Source organism: Callospermophilus lateralis, chromosome 1 (assembly GCF_048772815.1).
Source record: "Callospermophilus lateralis isolate mCalLat2 chromosome 1, mCalLat2.hap1, whole genome shotgun sequence".
NCBI classification, from domain to species: domain Eukaryota; kingdom Metazoa; phylum Chordata; class Mammalia; order Rodentia; family Sciuridae; genus Callospermophilus; species Callospermophilus lateralis.
Genome location: NC_135305.1, coordinates 71,077,007 through 71,091,541, shown reverse-complemented (window position 1 = coordinate 71,091,541; position 14,535 = coordinate 71,077,007). Strand labels below are relative to the sequence as shown.

At 39.2% G+C, this 14,535-nt stretch overlaps 1 protein-coding gene across 1 annotated transcript; it reads right to left on the bottom strand.

Moving 5' to 3' along the window:
* Nucleotides 1–3,462: 3,462 nt before the first annotated feature.
* Lsmem1 (leucine rich single-pass membrane protein 1) lies at nucleotides 3,463–13,684 on the bottom strand. The gene is made up of 4 exons (XM_076862913.2): nucleotides 13,411–13,684; nucleotides 9,815–9,946; nucleotides 7,999–8,127; nucleotides 3,463–4,371 (listed from the first exon to the last, which is right to left on the bottom strand). The coding sequence occupies exons 2-4, from the start codon at nucleotides 9,939–9,941 to the stop codon at nucleotides 4,241–4,243; spliced, it is 387 nt and encodes a 128-aa protein (XP_076719028.2). The 5' UTR covers nucleotides 9,942–9,946; nucleotides 13,411–13,684; the 3' UTR covers nucleotides 3,463–4,240.
* Between the last annotated feature and the right edge of the window lie 851 nt (nucleotides 13,685–14,535).

Below are 14,535 nucleotides of genomic sequence, written 5' to 3'. Positions count from 1 at the left end.
CAAACAAATATGAATAAAATTACATTAGCCCAGGGTTATTTTTCTTATAACATCTGGATCCATTTCTTTGAACACCAGGGTTCTGACAAAATTTTCACAAGCCTAGTATTTCACACAACCATGTTGTAAAGGTGGACTCACATTAGATGCAGATTCCTTTATAAAACAAAAAGGAGCATAAGATCAATGTCTCTGATGTCATCTCACTAGGGAACACCCAAAGCTATATGTGAAAATGATATCCTTTTTTTTTTTATTTCAGTGACATATTATTACTCTTTATTTTGAAGGTTGGTAGCAAAGTTACTGTTAACAATATAAATATTCTCTTTATAAGTGTTGAAATTGACTTGGAAGTATTGAAAAGGCAGTAGACATAAGATGAGCTTGCAAGGAAAATCAATTATTTCAATTTTGAAGGTTTGTAAGATACCTGATGAGTTTATTCTGACTATTTTAACTTCTGTACTAACTTCTGATTTTCATGGTTTATTCCTCATTTGGTATTATCAAAAGAAATCTAAGTCGAGGCCTTTTAGCTTACAAAATTATTTCCATTTTCCACTATTTTCTCTTTAGCTTTTTAAAATATATGGTAAAACAATCCAATTAATCATTGCAGGAAGGCATGATCATTTAAGCTAAACCATATTGTTTTGCCTTTAATTTCATTTAAGAGAAATTAATATTTGAGTCATAAAAGCTTTATAGTTTCAACACACATAAACACAGAATTCAAAGTTTTTATGCCTTCAAAAAAAAGAGCTTCATTTAGTTCAATGTATCATGAACAATTTTTAGTTTGATGAAAACTGACATAATTGCTTCCATTAATAAAGCAGCCATCACTTACCTTTAAATATTTTACAGATGGAACTGTGTTCAGTACTGATCCAAGGTGGCATCAAAGCCATTACCATAAACTAATCCTAAAGGTTCTCTATTTCTGTAATGTTCCACCAATTATTCTAAATTTATAATACCCTGTCTTTAACTTGGTGTATACCATCTTTTGGGAAAAAAAAATTAGTTTTTTGAGATAAGATATAAGAACAAACTCATTCTTGAGGTTCTATCTCTGAAATAGAAAAAAGGATAATGTTTGCACATAGCAGCTAGTTTGATATTCTTAAGGGCACATTCCCTATGTTTTCTCTATGTACTTGTATCTATTCCCATTCAGGTGATTTTTTTAGGCGCATTTAGGGTTGGCCTCTGTGTTCATTGCAATATAACTTATTAAGAAACCTAACATGACAATTCCTTCGTTGTCCTTTTGTTCAATGTCCTCAGTGCCCAACATTTAAGCACAAGCACATTTCCACCCAAGTTTTCTTATTAAACTATCCATTATCACTTGTTTCTGTTTTGTTGAACAAGAGTGTTCCTTTGGTGTTTGGGGATGTTTTCCTTGTCCTTGTTCCCAAACCACTCTTCCTTCTAGTTAGCTGTTTCTTCCACTGTACTACAAGAAGTTGCCCAGGCTATGAGAAGAATGTCAATTGTGAGGTCACTCTTGTCCAGTTGCCTCACCAACATCTCTTTATATCTTTCCATATGAGAAGAGACAAAAGAAAAGGAAGACAGCCGGGAGATAGACAGCTAATATTCAGAAAGGGATATTGGAAATGAAAGGGCCCAAGCCTTTAATTTCTCAGGTGGGCAAACTAGGCCCGAAGAAATTTTTATTTGCTCAAATTTTATAGCCATCATGCAAAGTTAGGACTAGACCATAGCCTATGAATTCTTAGTGTTATTATCATTTTACGATAGTCAATAGCCTCACATATCCTGTCTAAGACAACTGTTCAAAGAACAAACTCTTTGCCCCAGTGATTTTTGGAGTTAGAAATATATTGCATAACAACTTATGATAAGAAGAGTGTAGTAAGAGGGCTGCTCAGAAGGGTCACATCCCTCTAATCACACCCACCAGAAATGTACCAGCAATAGCTGTTCCCATCATGAGAGTTGTTAGGATGCCTGGGATGTTTTAACACTGACCTATAATGTGATTATGTCTATGTGGCTTCTAAAATTGCTAAAATCACTTCTTAACAAAACTAATTCAGTGGAAGAAAAACTATTTCAGCCAGTTTGGGGCACTGTGTAAAACAATAGCAGTGTAAGAGGCAGCAACTTAAAAAGATAAAATAAATGGAATAAAATTTCATCAGACTACTGTCAGGAAACTTCAGAAAGCCCTTGACATTTTCATCCATAGCAAGAACTCATAGAAAATTTCTAGTTCAGTAAGAAAATGAGAGCCTGTAAATTTGCCAAGCCAAATTATTTTTTGTGACTTGTAAAATTGGTTGTATGATTTGAAAATGGAATGTATGATTTGATAACAGCACATAGACTTGAAAAATAAAACTATTGTCTTTAAAAAAAAGACTACATGTAGCCAGCCAATACTTTAAATATGTTCAGTGGGAGTTAATTTGTGATTTCAAATACCAGGAGCTGTGATGAAGTTTCCAAGACTAAGGGTCAAAGGTGTCACGATGCAATCCAGGCAGGACAGTGAAGATCCAAAAAGATGGACAAAATGATTTATCCACTTCTTCATTTTGTTAAAATGATAATTTTTTAAAATGAAGATCATTTATATTTGGGAATGGTGGTGCATGCCTATAATCCCAGCTACTCGGGAGGCTGAGGCAGAAGGATCAAAGTTTGAAGACAGCCATAGTGATTTACAGAGACACTGTCTCAAAAAATAAAAAGGGCTGGGAATGTAGCTCTACTTCTGAGCTACATTAATATCATAAAACATTTTTAAATGGTCATTTATTATTGAGCATAATATATGTACATTGGGTAAGCAGAAAGGGAAAAGGGCATAATAAGAGCAAACAGATAGAAATGACTATTTTGGGGGGATGGGTACCAGGGATTGAACTCAGGGGCATTCAGCCACTGAGCCACATCCCCAGCCCTTTTTGTATTTTATTTACAGACAGGGTCTCACTGAGATGCTTAGTGTCTTGCTTTTTGCTGAGGCTAGTTTTGAACTCACGATCCTTCTATTTCAGCCTCCTTAGCAGCTGGGATTACAGGCATGTGCCACTGGGCCTGGCTAAGAAATGAATATTTTTAAGAGGCATTCTATCAGATCCCCAGTGATTCCTGAAACAGCTATACAACTGATAACAAATTTTGCCACACCCTATCAACAGGTCAATAATAAATACAAATTTTAGGTTTGAAAATGTTTTGCTTGGTACCTGTGAATTTTAAGAATATACACAGCACAAATGGTTTTGAGTCAAAAATGGGTAAACAAATTCAGAAACTTAAAATGACAGAGTTGCAATACAATTTTCAATTGACTTGTACATGTATTTAGAATAAATAAAAAGACTCATGCTTTTTAAACTCATTTATTTCACACCCTCTTTTATGTCAGATACAATGTACCTTCTTTTGCCATAAAAAGACAGTTTCCAAATATTCCAAGTATATAATTTCCTACTGTAGTTTAGCAAAGGCCACAAATTTATCAGATTTCCTCCAAATTAATGAGCAGGGTGCTGAATTACCTAATTCCACGTAACTACATCTCCCTAGTCCCACATGGGACTCGAGTGGCTCTGGAGTAGCATGATTCACACAGAGAAGGAACTCGGTAAACACCAGTTATTAATCAAGCTTTCTCTGTTGATTCCTGGCCCCACCACACACACATAACTCCTACCCATGTTTCCAGCAGCAATCACTGACAGCAATGAGCTCTGAAGCCTGCCCATCACTGACCCTGGGGAAATAGTCAAAGCCTGATGACCTAAGCAGAAGAATGTCTTTTGCTGAAAAAAAGCCATCACCCAGTTCCCTTCTGCACAGGTAATTGAATGAATCTCTCAGGCTTTCACAGGAATCTGCACAGGCATGTGGTGTCAAACTTTCACTGACAGTGAACCTATTCTACACCAAACTCTTCTTGTAAGAGAAGTTGTATATACAAAACCGAATTCCTGGTTTCTGTTGATTCTCCTGCATGCTAGCCAACCACCCTAACCCCATTAAAGCTGGAGCACCCTAACAGAAAAGAAGGCTGAGACCTAACCACCCCTTTCCAGCTGCTATCTTAAAGCTTGCGTAGGAGTTGCTCACATCCCTGACCTGGCTGGTTTTGGTGATCACATAATACATTGCCCTTTCTCACCCCTTGACCCAGTGCACCCCAGGAAAGTGAGGAGCTCCATGTGTTAGCTGATGCCCTTGGAAAATCATTTCTCTAATTCTTCTCCAAGTCCAGTTGGTTGAGTCGCTTTATGATCATGTTGTTGATTTTCTTTAGGTCATCTATGTCCCTTCCATCAACTGTTAGTCTTCTTGACACATCCTCCATCTTGTTTCCAGTTTGAACTTGAAAATGGAAAACAGACTGTGTTATACTGGTTTCCAGTATGTTCCACCAGGGCTCATCTGAGTGCTGAGAGGCACTCTTGGCAAACCCCCTGTTCCATTATCCATGGATTCCAGAAACCCAGGAGAGAAATTGGAGAAGAGTGAAGGTGCACATTAAATGAATTATTTTTACAACCTCTTAGTGCCAGTCTAGACCACCCCTGGCAGCTCCACCCAGATTTTGGCTAAGAGACATATGTCTATGAGAAATCAAATTAAACTGCCAATGTGCCTGATTATTTCTCCAGAAGCGATTGTTATATTGTGGCATTTCCAGGCCCATTCTCAGGAAAGGGCTTTTGCTCGTCATTTGGAAAATGACATTCTCTGGGTTCCAGCCTATTTTGACATGTCTGCTGATTCTAAATTACCAACTCATAATGAATGTTTAATCATTCCCCTCAGATCACTCCTAAGAAGAGAGCACAATATTTTCCAAATAAACAGAACCCCTGCCGTATAGTAAGCTGGGAATGTAAACCTTTGAGGTCTGTTAATTGGAGTTAACATTTCTAAAATGCTGCACAGAATCAATGCTTTATCTTTGAACTCCTTAACATTTCCATTTCAGGCATTTTTTTTCCGTCAAAACTATCTTCTGGGACCTAGTAGTGTTGATAACATGCTGCTGGGCTTGGCTGATAAACTAAGCAGAGGAGGTAAACTAGCTGTTAGAGGTTCACCTCCCAGCCTTGGGGCAAATTGGCTGCCCTGTGCTTACTTCTTGCTCATGTCTGAAAAATTACACTGGATGAAACATGGTCCAAGATATGAGAGAAGGGTCTTAATTGAGCTTTGCTGCTCAGCTAGGCAGAGCTGCCACTCGCTTCTGGGGAAAGTGTGAGACTGAAACAAATCCATGACATATGAAATAATTTCTCCTCTCGCAACCCTTCTACATTGCCCAAACCCAGAAGGAAGGAGCAACCATGCTTGCCTACCTCTGTTCCACAGTGCAACAGTCCTGAAATAAATTCCATAAAAAGACAAAGGGTTCCATGTATAAAAGAGTCAGAGCAAAAATATATGCCCATCTGCCCCTTGGAGATGCACAGGAAGCAAAGAAACACCCTGAACATTACCTAAGCCAACAGTTCTCAAACTCATTTGACCACGAAGACACCCCCCCTTTTATTTATTTTTTTTCCCAAAGGCAACACTTATCCCACGGAACTAGCATTCTGTGGAATATGCTGCTTGGCTACTCTTGCTACCATGGGCAGATAGGAATCCATAGTAAAGTATTCTTGCTGTCTGTTATTCCTCTTTAGTGCAGAGATTATAACAAAAACATAAGGCCCAATGGTTTAATAAGAATGTAATCAGTATATAATAATCTTAATTCTCTTGTGTCACAATGCCAGAGTTATAAAGAATATGTTATCTCACTTCAATTAAAAGAATACACGTGGGACTAGGGTTGTGGTTCAGCGGGAGAGTGCCCACCTAGTATGTATGAGGCACTGGGTTCAATCCTCAGCACCACATATGAATGAATAAAATAAACGTATTGTGTCCACCTACAACTAAAAAAATTTTTAAAAAGAATACACATTTGCATTGAATCCCAGGGCAGCAAAATGGTTTTCCTATTAAAGATAAGGACAGATCAAGTTCATTTACAGATGCCTCTGCCAACTCTGGTGTAACACTGGATTAAGGTGTATCTGAAAACCACAAGCAGATTTTATACTTACTGCATCTCAGGCAGTGGAACTCACAGGAGCTCTAGAGCCCAACAGGCCAGGGTGTGAATCCCAGGTCTGTCTGTGTAAGCCCCATGAACATGGAGAGGTGATATCTTTGAGCCTTAGTCTTTCATGAGGAAAATAACCCACCTTTGAGGGATAGAGCAAATTCTTAAGATAATCATATGTATAGCACTGAGTAATTGTCCAATAAAGAGACACAATTGGCATCATCTTTTGGTTTCTTACTTAATGTGACTTTTTCCTCAATATAAAATGCTCAAGGCAAATAAAAAGAATCCTATTTAAGCAAGAAGAATAGGAAAGAGCATAGCGTTTGACATCAGAAAGTACTTTTAAGCCCCCATTTGGCACTTATTAGCTATGTGACCTTGGGCATATTAAGCTTCATTTCCAGCATAATAATGGATCCTACACTAGCCATTCAGATTTTAGAAGGTTTGAGCATTTGTTACTATCATTTCCCTTAAAACTTTCCACTTACCCCACAGAAAAAAGAATTTCACTTGTCTAGAGACATAACCAAAATTCCTTACTAGTTTAACAGGGTCATTACCCCTGTCAGAGGTGGCAGGCAGGACATTAATTTATGTTGGAATAACATGTCAAAATAGCAAGCCAGGTGCTCTTCCTGACCCTGCAGGCTCAGGGGCCAACCCTCCCCCAATTGGTAGCTAGTAGCAAGTTCATAATTACTGTAATAATCTACGTGCTAGCTTCTAAGTACACAAGGGCAGCATCTGGGTGAGAGAGAAGCAATTAAATATCACCCCTCCCCCACCAGTCCCAGCCCCAACCCCTGAGGCTAAAGACCTTGAGGCAGGAGGGAGGAAGGAGGAAGGAGGAAGGCGTTGTTGGGGAAGAAGACAGGTTTGATGCAACTCAAGGATGGTGCACTCTGCCCACTTTCCTCCTCTCATCACCTCTACCTTCACCTCCTCAGTTCCTGAATAAACTCAGAGATAATCCAAAGGTGAGGTCCCACGTCTCATTCAGAATCACTGAAGACTGTAAGCATGAAAGGGAAGAAGAAATGACAGGGTAGAGGATCTAGGAAAAAGTGTCGAAGATGACTTCCTCCCCTAAAGGTCCTTGCATTCTTCAGTGGTCTGGGAAAGAACTGAACAATTGCAGATGATAGTACACAGAGGTGAGCTGCGAGAGGAAACTGGGGAGTTCTGTGGGAGGGACCACATGCAGAAGGATGGGACAGCATGGCAGATGGAACTGCACCTCTCCCCTACCCAAGGCAGAGAGCCAGACAGCACTGATGGCTCAGGGGGTCTCTAGGCTGGGAGGTGATGTGGGAAAGCTGGTGTCGCCACTCAACCAGCATGTGCATCCCAGGCCAAGAGCAAACAGAGAAGGTTATAATAGGAGCAGACACCAGCCTGGTCAGTGTCAACCTAGAAACAGCTGTTGTGGTCACAGCCCCAACATCACTTCAGGCGCTTTGATTTGATTTCTGGGATGATATGCAAGTGAGAGAATTTGAGAGGGGGTTTGAACCCTCAGTGTGACTACATGTTATAGATCTGAATCTAATGGTAGCCAACTGATCCCACTGCCTGATGGAGTCACCTACCATTTGGCAGCTAGGGTTCCCAAGGGAGAAACTTAAATGTTATATTAATATTTAGCATACATGTCTGTGACCTTCAAGCACTGTGCCCTTGTGCAGTAGGCTTGTGTCCCAGGGACCCTGTCCCTGAACAAAGGGACTCACTCAGGTGTTCATTCCCCTTGTGTTTTCCAGGGGAAACTTTGACTTCCAGAAAGCATTGACTCATCCCAAGAGCAAAGTTAAACAACGGCTAGGAAAACCAGCTATGCATCATGTGCACTTAGTAATGAAAACCCTGCTGGTGGTACTTACTTATTAGAAATATCACAAAGAAAACCAGTGCCAAGCTGACGATCAGTGCAATTAGCAGCCCCATAAAGAACAGACTCCGCCTCCCATTTCCTGATCCTGTGCCAAAGTCTGGGATTTTCTCTTCAAGAGCTAATAGGAAACAAACAAAAACAGTGAAGACAAAAACTCCTCAGCACACAAGTTGTCAGCAGAAAGGAACAGCAGCTCATTGTTAGAGACATGAGTAATGAATACACCCATTTTCCTTCTGACAGTCCTGGAAAGTGATTTATGTGTTAGGAATGTCTTTGGATGGATACAATTTTTGGAATTGTTTACCTTCCTCTCTTTTGGTATTCAAAGAATGAGCAAGGGTAAGCTACTGATCAAGCCTCTTTGGAAAGTTTTTTTAAGACTGTGTTAGTACTGAAGTAGCAGGACATGGATTGTTATTTGGGGGAGGGAATAAAGAAGTGAAAGATTAAGAGTGACAGAGGCTCTATAGTCCTCCCACAGTAACCCAGGAGCAAAACAGAGCTGGGTGTGGGCCACCTGCCTTGGGTGGAAATTGAATACTCTGAGCTGTCTCCCAGGAAATCCCTGTTATTATAGGAATAATCAAGCATGCCTACACCCATTTAAACAAAAGTGGTCCTGATATATTTTGGTTTCTTAAAACTGTTTTTAAGATGGATATCCTCTGAAATCAGGGTTCTTTCCAATATTTTGAGTTGAATTGAGAATCCAACTCGCTCATAAAATAGCTTGGTTCACCCAAATCTTGAATTGTCTGCATCCAGTAACCTTTTTAAGGCCTAGGTCCCTAATAGTTCTGAGATTAAACTGAGTAAGAAATATGAAAAGTGGGGTAGTGGAGATCATTGAATTACTTTTTTGTATGCTCTCCTACTTTGAATTGGTCCCACACATTGTGCTCCTGGATTGTGGATAAATGAATGGCTTAAATCCCATGCCCTATAAGTACATCCTATATCATCCCCCTTATTGACACCCACACACTCGCTTTTATTAAGATTGACTGCAATAAAAATGATGAAGACTTGAACCCATTTAAATGATGAGAAAAGCAAAAACTGAGAAATGATTTAGAAGGGGAATGATAGATATAAAACTGGGATAGTAAGTTGGGAGTACACACACACACACAAAAAAAGCAAGTGAGCAATTCACATTAGGGTTCAAACATCATCATTTAAGATAGAAAAGAAGGGGTTCAGAGGGTCTGGTAGAACTCATTTCTAATATTTAGTGAGCAGCATACACATTTAGTATTCAGCAGATTTTGTCCACCCCGCATATTTTTCTAACTATTTAATTGGGCAATTTGTAATTCAGAAGGAGAAAATGAAGTTGATTCTTTTGCCCAAGAGAATTTTAATGCTATTTTTATAACTGGTGAATGTGTTGAGCATTTTCTCAGCAGTACACTATGAAACAAAACCCCTGGGGGAAGGTGGGCAGTATTGAGGATCTAGTTGTGGTCCCTAAGAAGCATTACAACAGATAACAGAGGCATAAGCAAGCCTTGAGAGTCCAGCTCAGCAGCCTTCACCCTTCTCAGGGACAGAAACACCACAAGATTTTTCCAGGATTTTTAAAGAGTTTGAATCTTCCTTAGGAGCCAAGAAAGCTCATAATCCCATGGGTATTCAAAGAACAAAAGCAAACCTGCCTAATGATAAATAGCATTTCCAATGCCAAGCTATACCTACCACCCCAACCCCTACCCAACACCCACAGGTCCACTTTTGCCTTTGCCATTTTTAGGCAGCCTGGATGCCAGGAAGGGCCACCAAGCCACCAGGGGCACACATACGGAACAGATGCTGTGATCCAGCAGGATAGAGGTTTAGTTTGTTTAAGTCATTAATGGAATCCACGACATAAAGCTTTCCATCTTCGTGAATGTCACGAGATCCAGTGTCCTGGAAAGAATGATTCATTGCCCCTGGAAAAAAAACGTGACATTAAAAACAAGGGGCTGGGCTGTGGAACTCCACAAGAACCAGAGGCATCAGGAAACTAGACAGGTAAAGACCCACCCACAAATGCTGTTTTTAAGTAAGGGTCTGGCTTTGCTTATCCAGAGGAAAATATCCCTTTTGATGGACAACTTTCTAATTCTTTTTGCTTTCTTGCCAGGAAGCTCATGGTCAAATGTATGGACCAGTTTCTAAAATTATACAACTATTTATGCCCTGCTTATCTGCCTATACTCTTTTCTCTTCCTTAGATTGCTCAGTTCTACCTATTTCCCCCTGGATCTTGTTATTTATTTTGTAATCGATTTAAAATTTTTCCTCTTTTATGACACTGTTCATGCTCCAGTGAGATGCCTTAAATCCTTTGTGCAGGAAGACTAGCTATAAATATAAAGATAGGCTGTGGCCAAAATCATTCTGAAAGAAGAAAACATTACTGTGAGACCTTTCTAGTTGCAGGAGGCTTTAATACAACATTGTTACTTTATATTCTCCCTCAATATGGCATGAGTCCTGACCCTCAAATCTATCCTTTAGCCACTAGATGACTGTGGGTTTCTAGGACACAATCTTAGTAAACTTACATGATGTAGAGAGAATGCTGCTAGATTCTAGTTCAATGATTTGAAAAGCTTTCTCTTCTTTCATGGTAACATAGGTTTTTTGGTCTGGAAAGGATTTTAGACCTGCTTTAAGTCCAGCCCTTATCCTTTCCACAAATGAGAACATTGGAGGTCAGCCAGGTAAATGCCCCAAATCATGTATTTAGCTAATAGCAGAACTAGAATCAAACTGCTGTTCAAAATCACTGGGTCTTCCCTCCTGCTTTCTATTCAACACCCTCCCTAATCCTTTTTCAAGCTGCCTTTGGTGATGCACACTTGCCTATGATCCAAGTGACTCAGGCGGCTGAAGCAGGAGAATTGCAAGTTCCAGGCCAGCCTCAGCAACTCAATGAGAATCTGTCTCAAAATAAAAAATGAAAAGGGCTGGGGATGTGGCTCAGTGGTAGAGCAACTGGGTTCAATCCCCAGTACTCTAAAAAACAACAACAAAAAAAGACTCAGCACAAACCATCTCCTAGGAGAGAAATGAACTTTTTGTGTGCCTTGGCTGACTGCTGAGCATTCTTATTCTATCAGAACATCTATAACACCTCATCCATTTGTTGGCTGACATCTTTGATTTCCCCAACAGACTGAAAATTCCTTAGGGTAGGGAACAATCCTATTCAGTGCCACATTTATAAGCCCTTGACTTCTGTTAGTTAAGCTGGAACACCTAAAATATTTATTTAGGGTGTAACCTATCTGGAAAGACTTTTGAGGCAGTTAGTGAGTAAGTACACTAACAGAATTAAGGCTAAGGGAAAAATGCTCATGTGATATCTATTTGGACTCCAGTAAGGTCAGTGCAATAAATATTTTAGCTGCCTATAGGTGGCAACACACTGTTTACTTCCTGATAATATTTAATTTTTTTCCTTTATTACCCAGCTACAGAATGAAAATTTTAATTAGAGTTAGGAGAAAACCAAATCCAGTGGTATAAATCTTTAGAATATCTGGAAAAAATTGTCAGCCATTTACTAAACACCTTAAATTACACTATAAAATATCAAAACCCAGCCATTCCCCAGTAATACCTACAACCTATCTGTACTTGTGGAAAATATGCTCTCAGGACCCTAGATAAGAAATCCAGTAAGCACTAATCTTTAACACTTTTTCCTTAAGGTTTTTCAGAGTTAAAACTAAAAAGTGTTTTCATTCCTGAAAATTTAATTAACAAGAACACATAATTTCTTGGGGATGGAGCTCAATGGTGGAGCGCCAGCCCCAAACGTGTAAGACACCGGGTTCTATCCTCAGCACCACATAAAAAACCAAAAAAATTTTAAAAAGAACACATAATTTCTTGAATATTTTAAACAAAATGCTACTGAACCACATTAGATACCGAATTCCAAATACATTTCTGTAACAGTCCTAAGGGAAAGACATGACATGATAATCAAATGAAAAAAAAACACAAAAACAAAAACCCAACAGCAGCAGCAGCAGCAGCAGCAAATAGAGTAAAAGGACGTTAGACATAAATTTTAACTTTGCAATAAAATCAAGGATCGAAAGTATTAACTGCAAGGTCACAGATTTCCTAAACCCTCCTAAACGTGTTTAATATCTTATCATCTCTATTATTTATTATCCTAAATACTGATATTTGACCAGGAAAAATGTTTGTGTCATGTCATAGGATCATCACTCCAAACAAACATAGCTTCTATTTTAGGCTTGGTGACTGACGCATGTTTCTTTGGATCTCTGACTTAATATCCTTGAGCCTTAGCTTTCCCTTCAGGAATGTGACTGCTCTTGCTTAAATCGAATACAGAAGCATAATCCGTGTTGTACAAAGCAGAGGATTAGCGAGGGAATCAGGGCTAAAAAACTGACTCATGAGGAACAGTCCAGCTAATGAAATCTCCAAATTACTGACCTTGCCACCTAGTTAGAAGGTGATTCCAAAAAATCTAAAACAGCCTATGCTAAGTAGTGCTTTGAAAGAAAATTTCTTCAGAGTGAAGACACAATGCAAGTAGATGCTATTTCAATATATTTTTTAATGAAAAGCAACAACATGCAAATAGAAACAAAGAACTGGCAGAGAACCCTAAGTTGGGTGTGGCCTGTGGCCACCAGGAACCTGCTTGCAAATGAATTGCAAATGATTCAGTTAGTAAATGGATATAAGATCACATGGCTTGAAAAGCAGGAATCACAGCTGTTTGACACCCAATGGTTTCTATCTTTGGCATCTCCAAATGAGGGCATCTGGGAACAACCAACGCTGGAGAACCAGTGTGGCCAGCAATTCTGATCATACTAACTCAATCCTTCTTCCGGACTCCAGGGTGCAAATTTGCTTATTCACCAAGATTGACCAAAGTGGCATCCTTTTAAAAGAACACTGATACCTTCGACTGAAACATGTAAGTAATTTGTTTCTTCTAGTTTGGATCATTGCTAACAGCCCAGTTTGGGGAATGTAAGAATTTTTTCACTACCTACAAATAAATATCCTCACAAATAAAGATAGCTGTCTATGAAAAACTGCTTTGTGCTTTATTTTTTCCCTGCAGGTGCTTGGTATCATACCACAAAAATAACTCACACTGATATTGCTTGCCAGAAAATCAGAATTGTTACAACAGGACTTAATTCAAAGCTAATAAGCAGCTTTGAATCATGGTAATTTGTTCTTTAATTCCATTTCAGTCAATGCCTCTTCAGATTCAGGAAGTAATTTTTAAAATCCAGTTTAAATCATTTCTATTGAAAGTTAAAAGCACAGGGCACATGCAACAACAATTTCCCAAACTCAAGAATTATGATTTAATCTCAGAGTAATAGCATGCAAAATTACTTACAAAAATCTGAGCTTTGCTTGGTTACCAGGAAAAAACAACTAATTACTCAGGAGCAACTACAACAAAATGTTTTACAAATTCTGTAGGTCTTTCTTTGCCTTCCTGCAGAGCCCAACTGTTTCCGTGAGGCCCATAAACTCTAGCACAAAACTGGTGACCTGTTTAGTGTTTATTTATCCAAGCAATGTAAGATTCCAAATACTAACTTTCTCCATATCTAAGGTTTTCAATTAATATATAACTGAAACTATGCTCTAAAACAACAACAAAACACCACTCCCCAATTGAGTTGGTGATTGGTGAGATTCTTGTTAGACTTGAAATTAATGTCCATATTTGGCTGATGCAACTGTAAGCTGACACCACATTTCCAGCACTTCTGTCATGGTGTACTCCTGTATATAAATATCTTGCAGCAGGCAGGAGCTGCTACTGTGATGACTAACTTGCAACCATTCCTGACCAAACAGAGAACTGCAATAAGAAAGGAGAGAGTACTACTGTGTCATTCTAACTAGGATGATGGCAGGAATGTTGTTAGCTTTCTATTACTACAACAAAATACCTGAGATAAAGAAACTTTTAAAGAGGAAAGGTTTATTTCGGTTTTAGAGATTTCAGTCCATGGTCACTTGGCCTCACTGCCTTCAGAACTGTGGCAAGGAAGAACATTGTGGTAAAGATCACATGGCAGAGGAAGCTGCTCACCTATTGGAGGCCAGGAAGTTAAGGAGGAGACAAGAAGGGGCCAGGATACCAATATCCCCTTCCAGTGCACACCCCGAACAACTCAACTTCCTTCTACCACCTCCCAATCCTACCATAAGCTGGAGATCAAGCCTTTAACATATGGGCTGATGGGAGACACTCAAGATCCAAACTATAGCAGCAGATGACTCTAGGACTTCTAAGTAGCTACAAAATTGAGTGGAAAGACTACATTGCAAAAGACCCACTGCAGGTGAAGGAAATGTCTCAACCTCATCTCCTTTTCAAAGGCTTTCTTCTGAGTTTTGTATATTCTCCTTTCTCAAGAATGTCAGTCTTTCACTTGTATGGTGACTTCACAAACATGCCAAGGAGCTTTTGCCCTTTGGCGTACACAAAAGATGTTACAGTAAGGTT

Excerpts from the sequence above, each read along its gene's own strand:
- Lsmem1 (XM_076862913.2), bottom strand. The coding sequence starts at position 9,941 with ATGAATCATTCTTTCCAGGACACTGGATCTCGTGACATTCACGAAGAT. Across the intron at positions 8,128-9,814 it reads TGGATCACAGCATCTGTTCC|CTCTTGAAGAGAAAATCCCA; the intron begins GTATGTGTGCCC and ends GTTTCCTATTAG. Across the intron at positions 4,372-7,998 it reads CTTTGTGATATTTCTAATAA|TTCAAACTGGAAACAAGATG; the intron begins GTAAGTACCACC and ends TCCATTTTCAAG.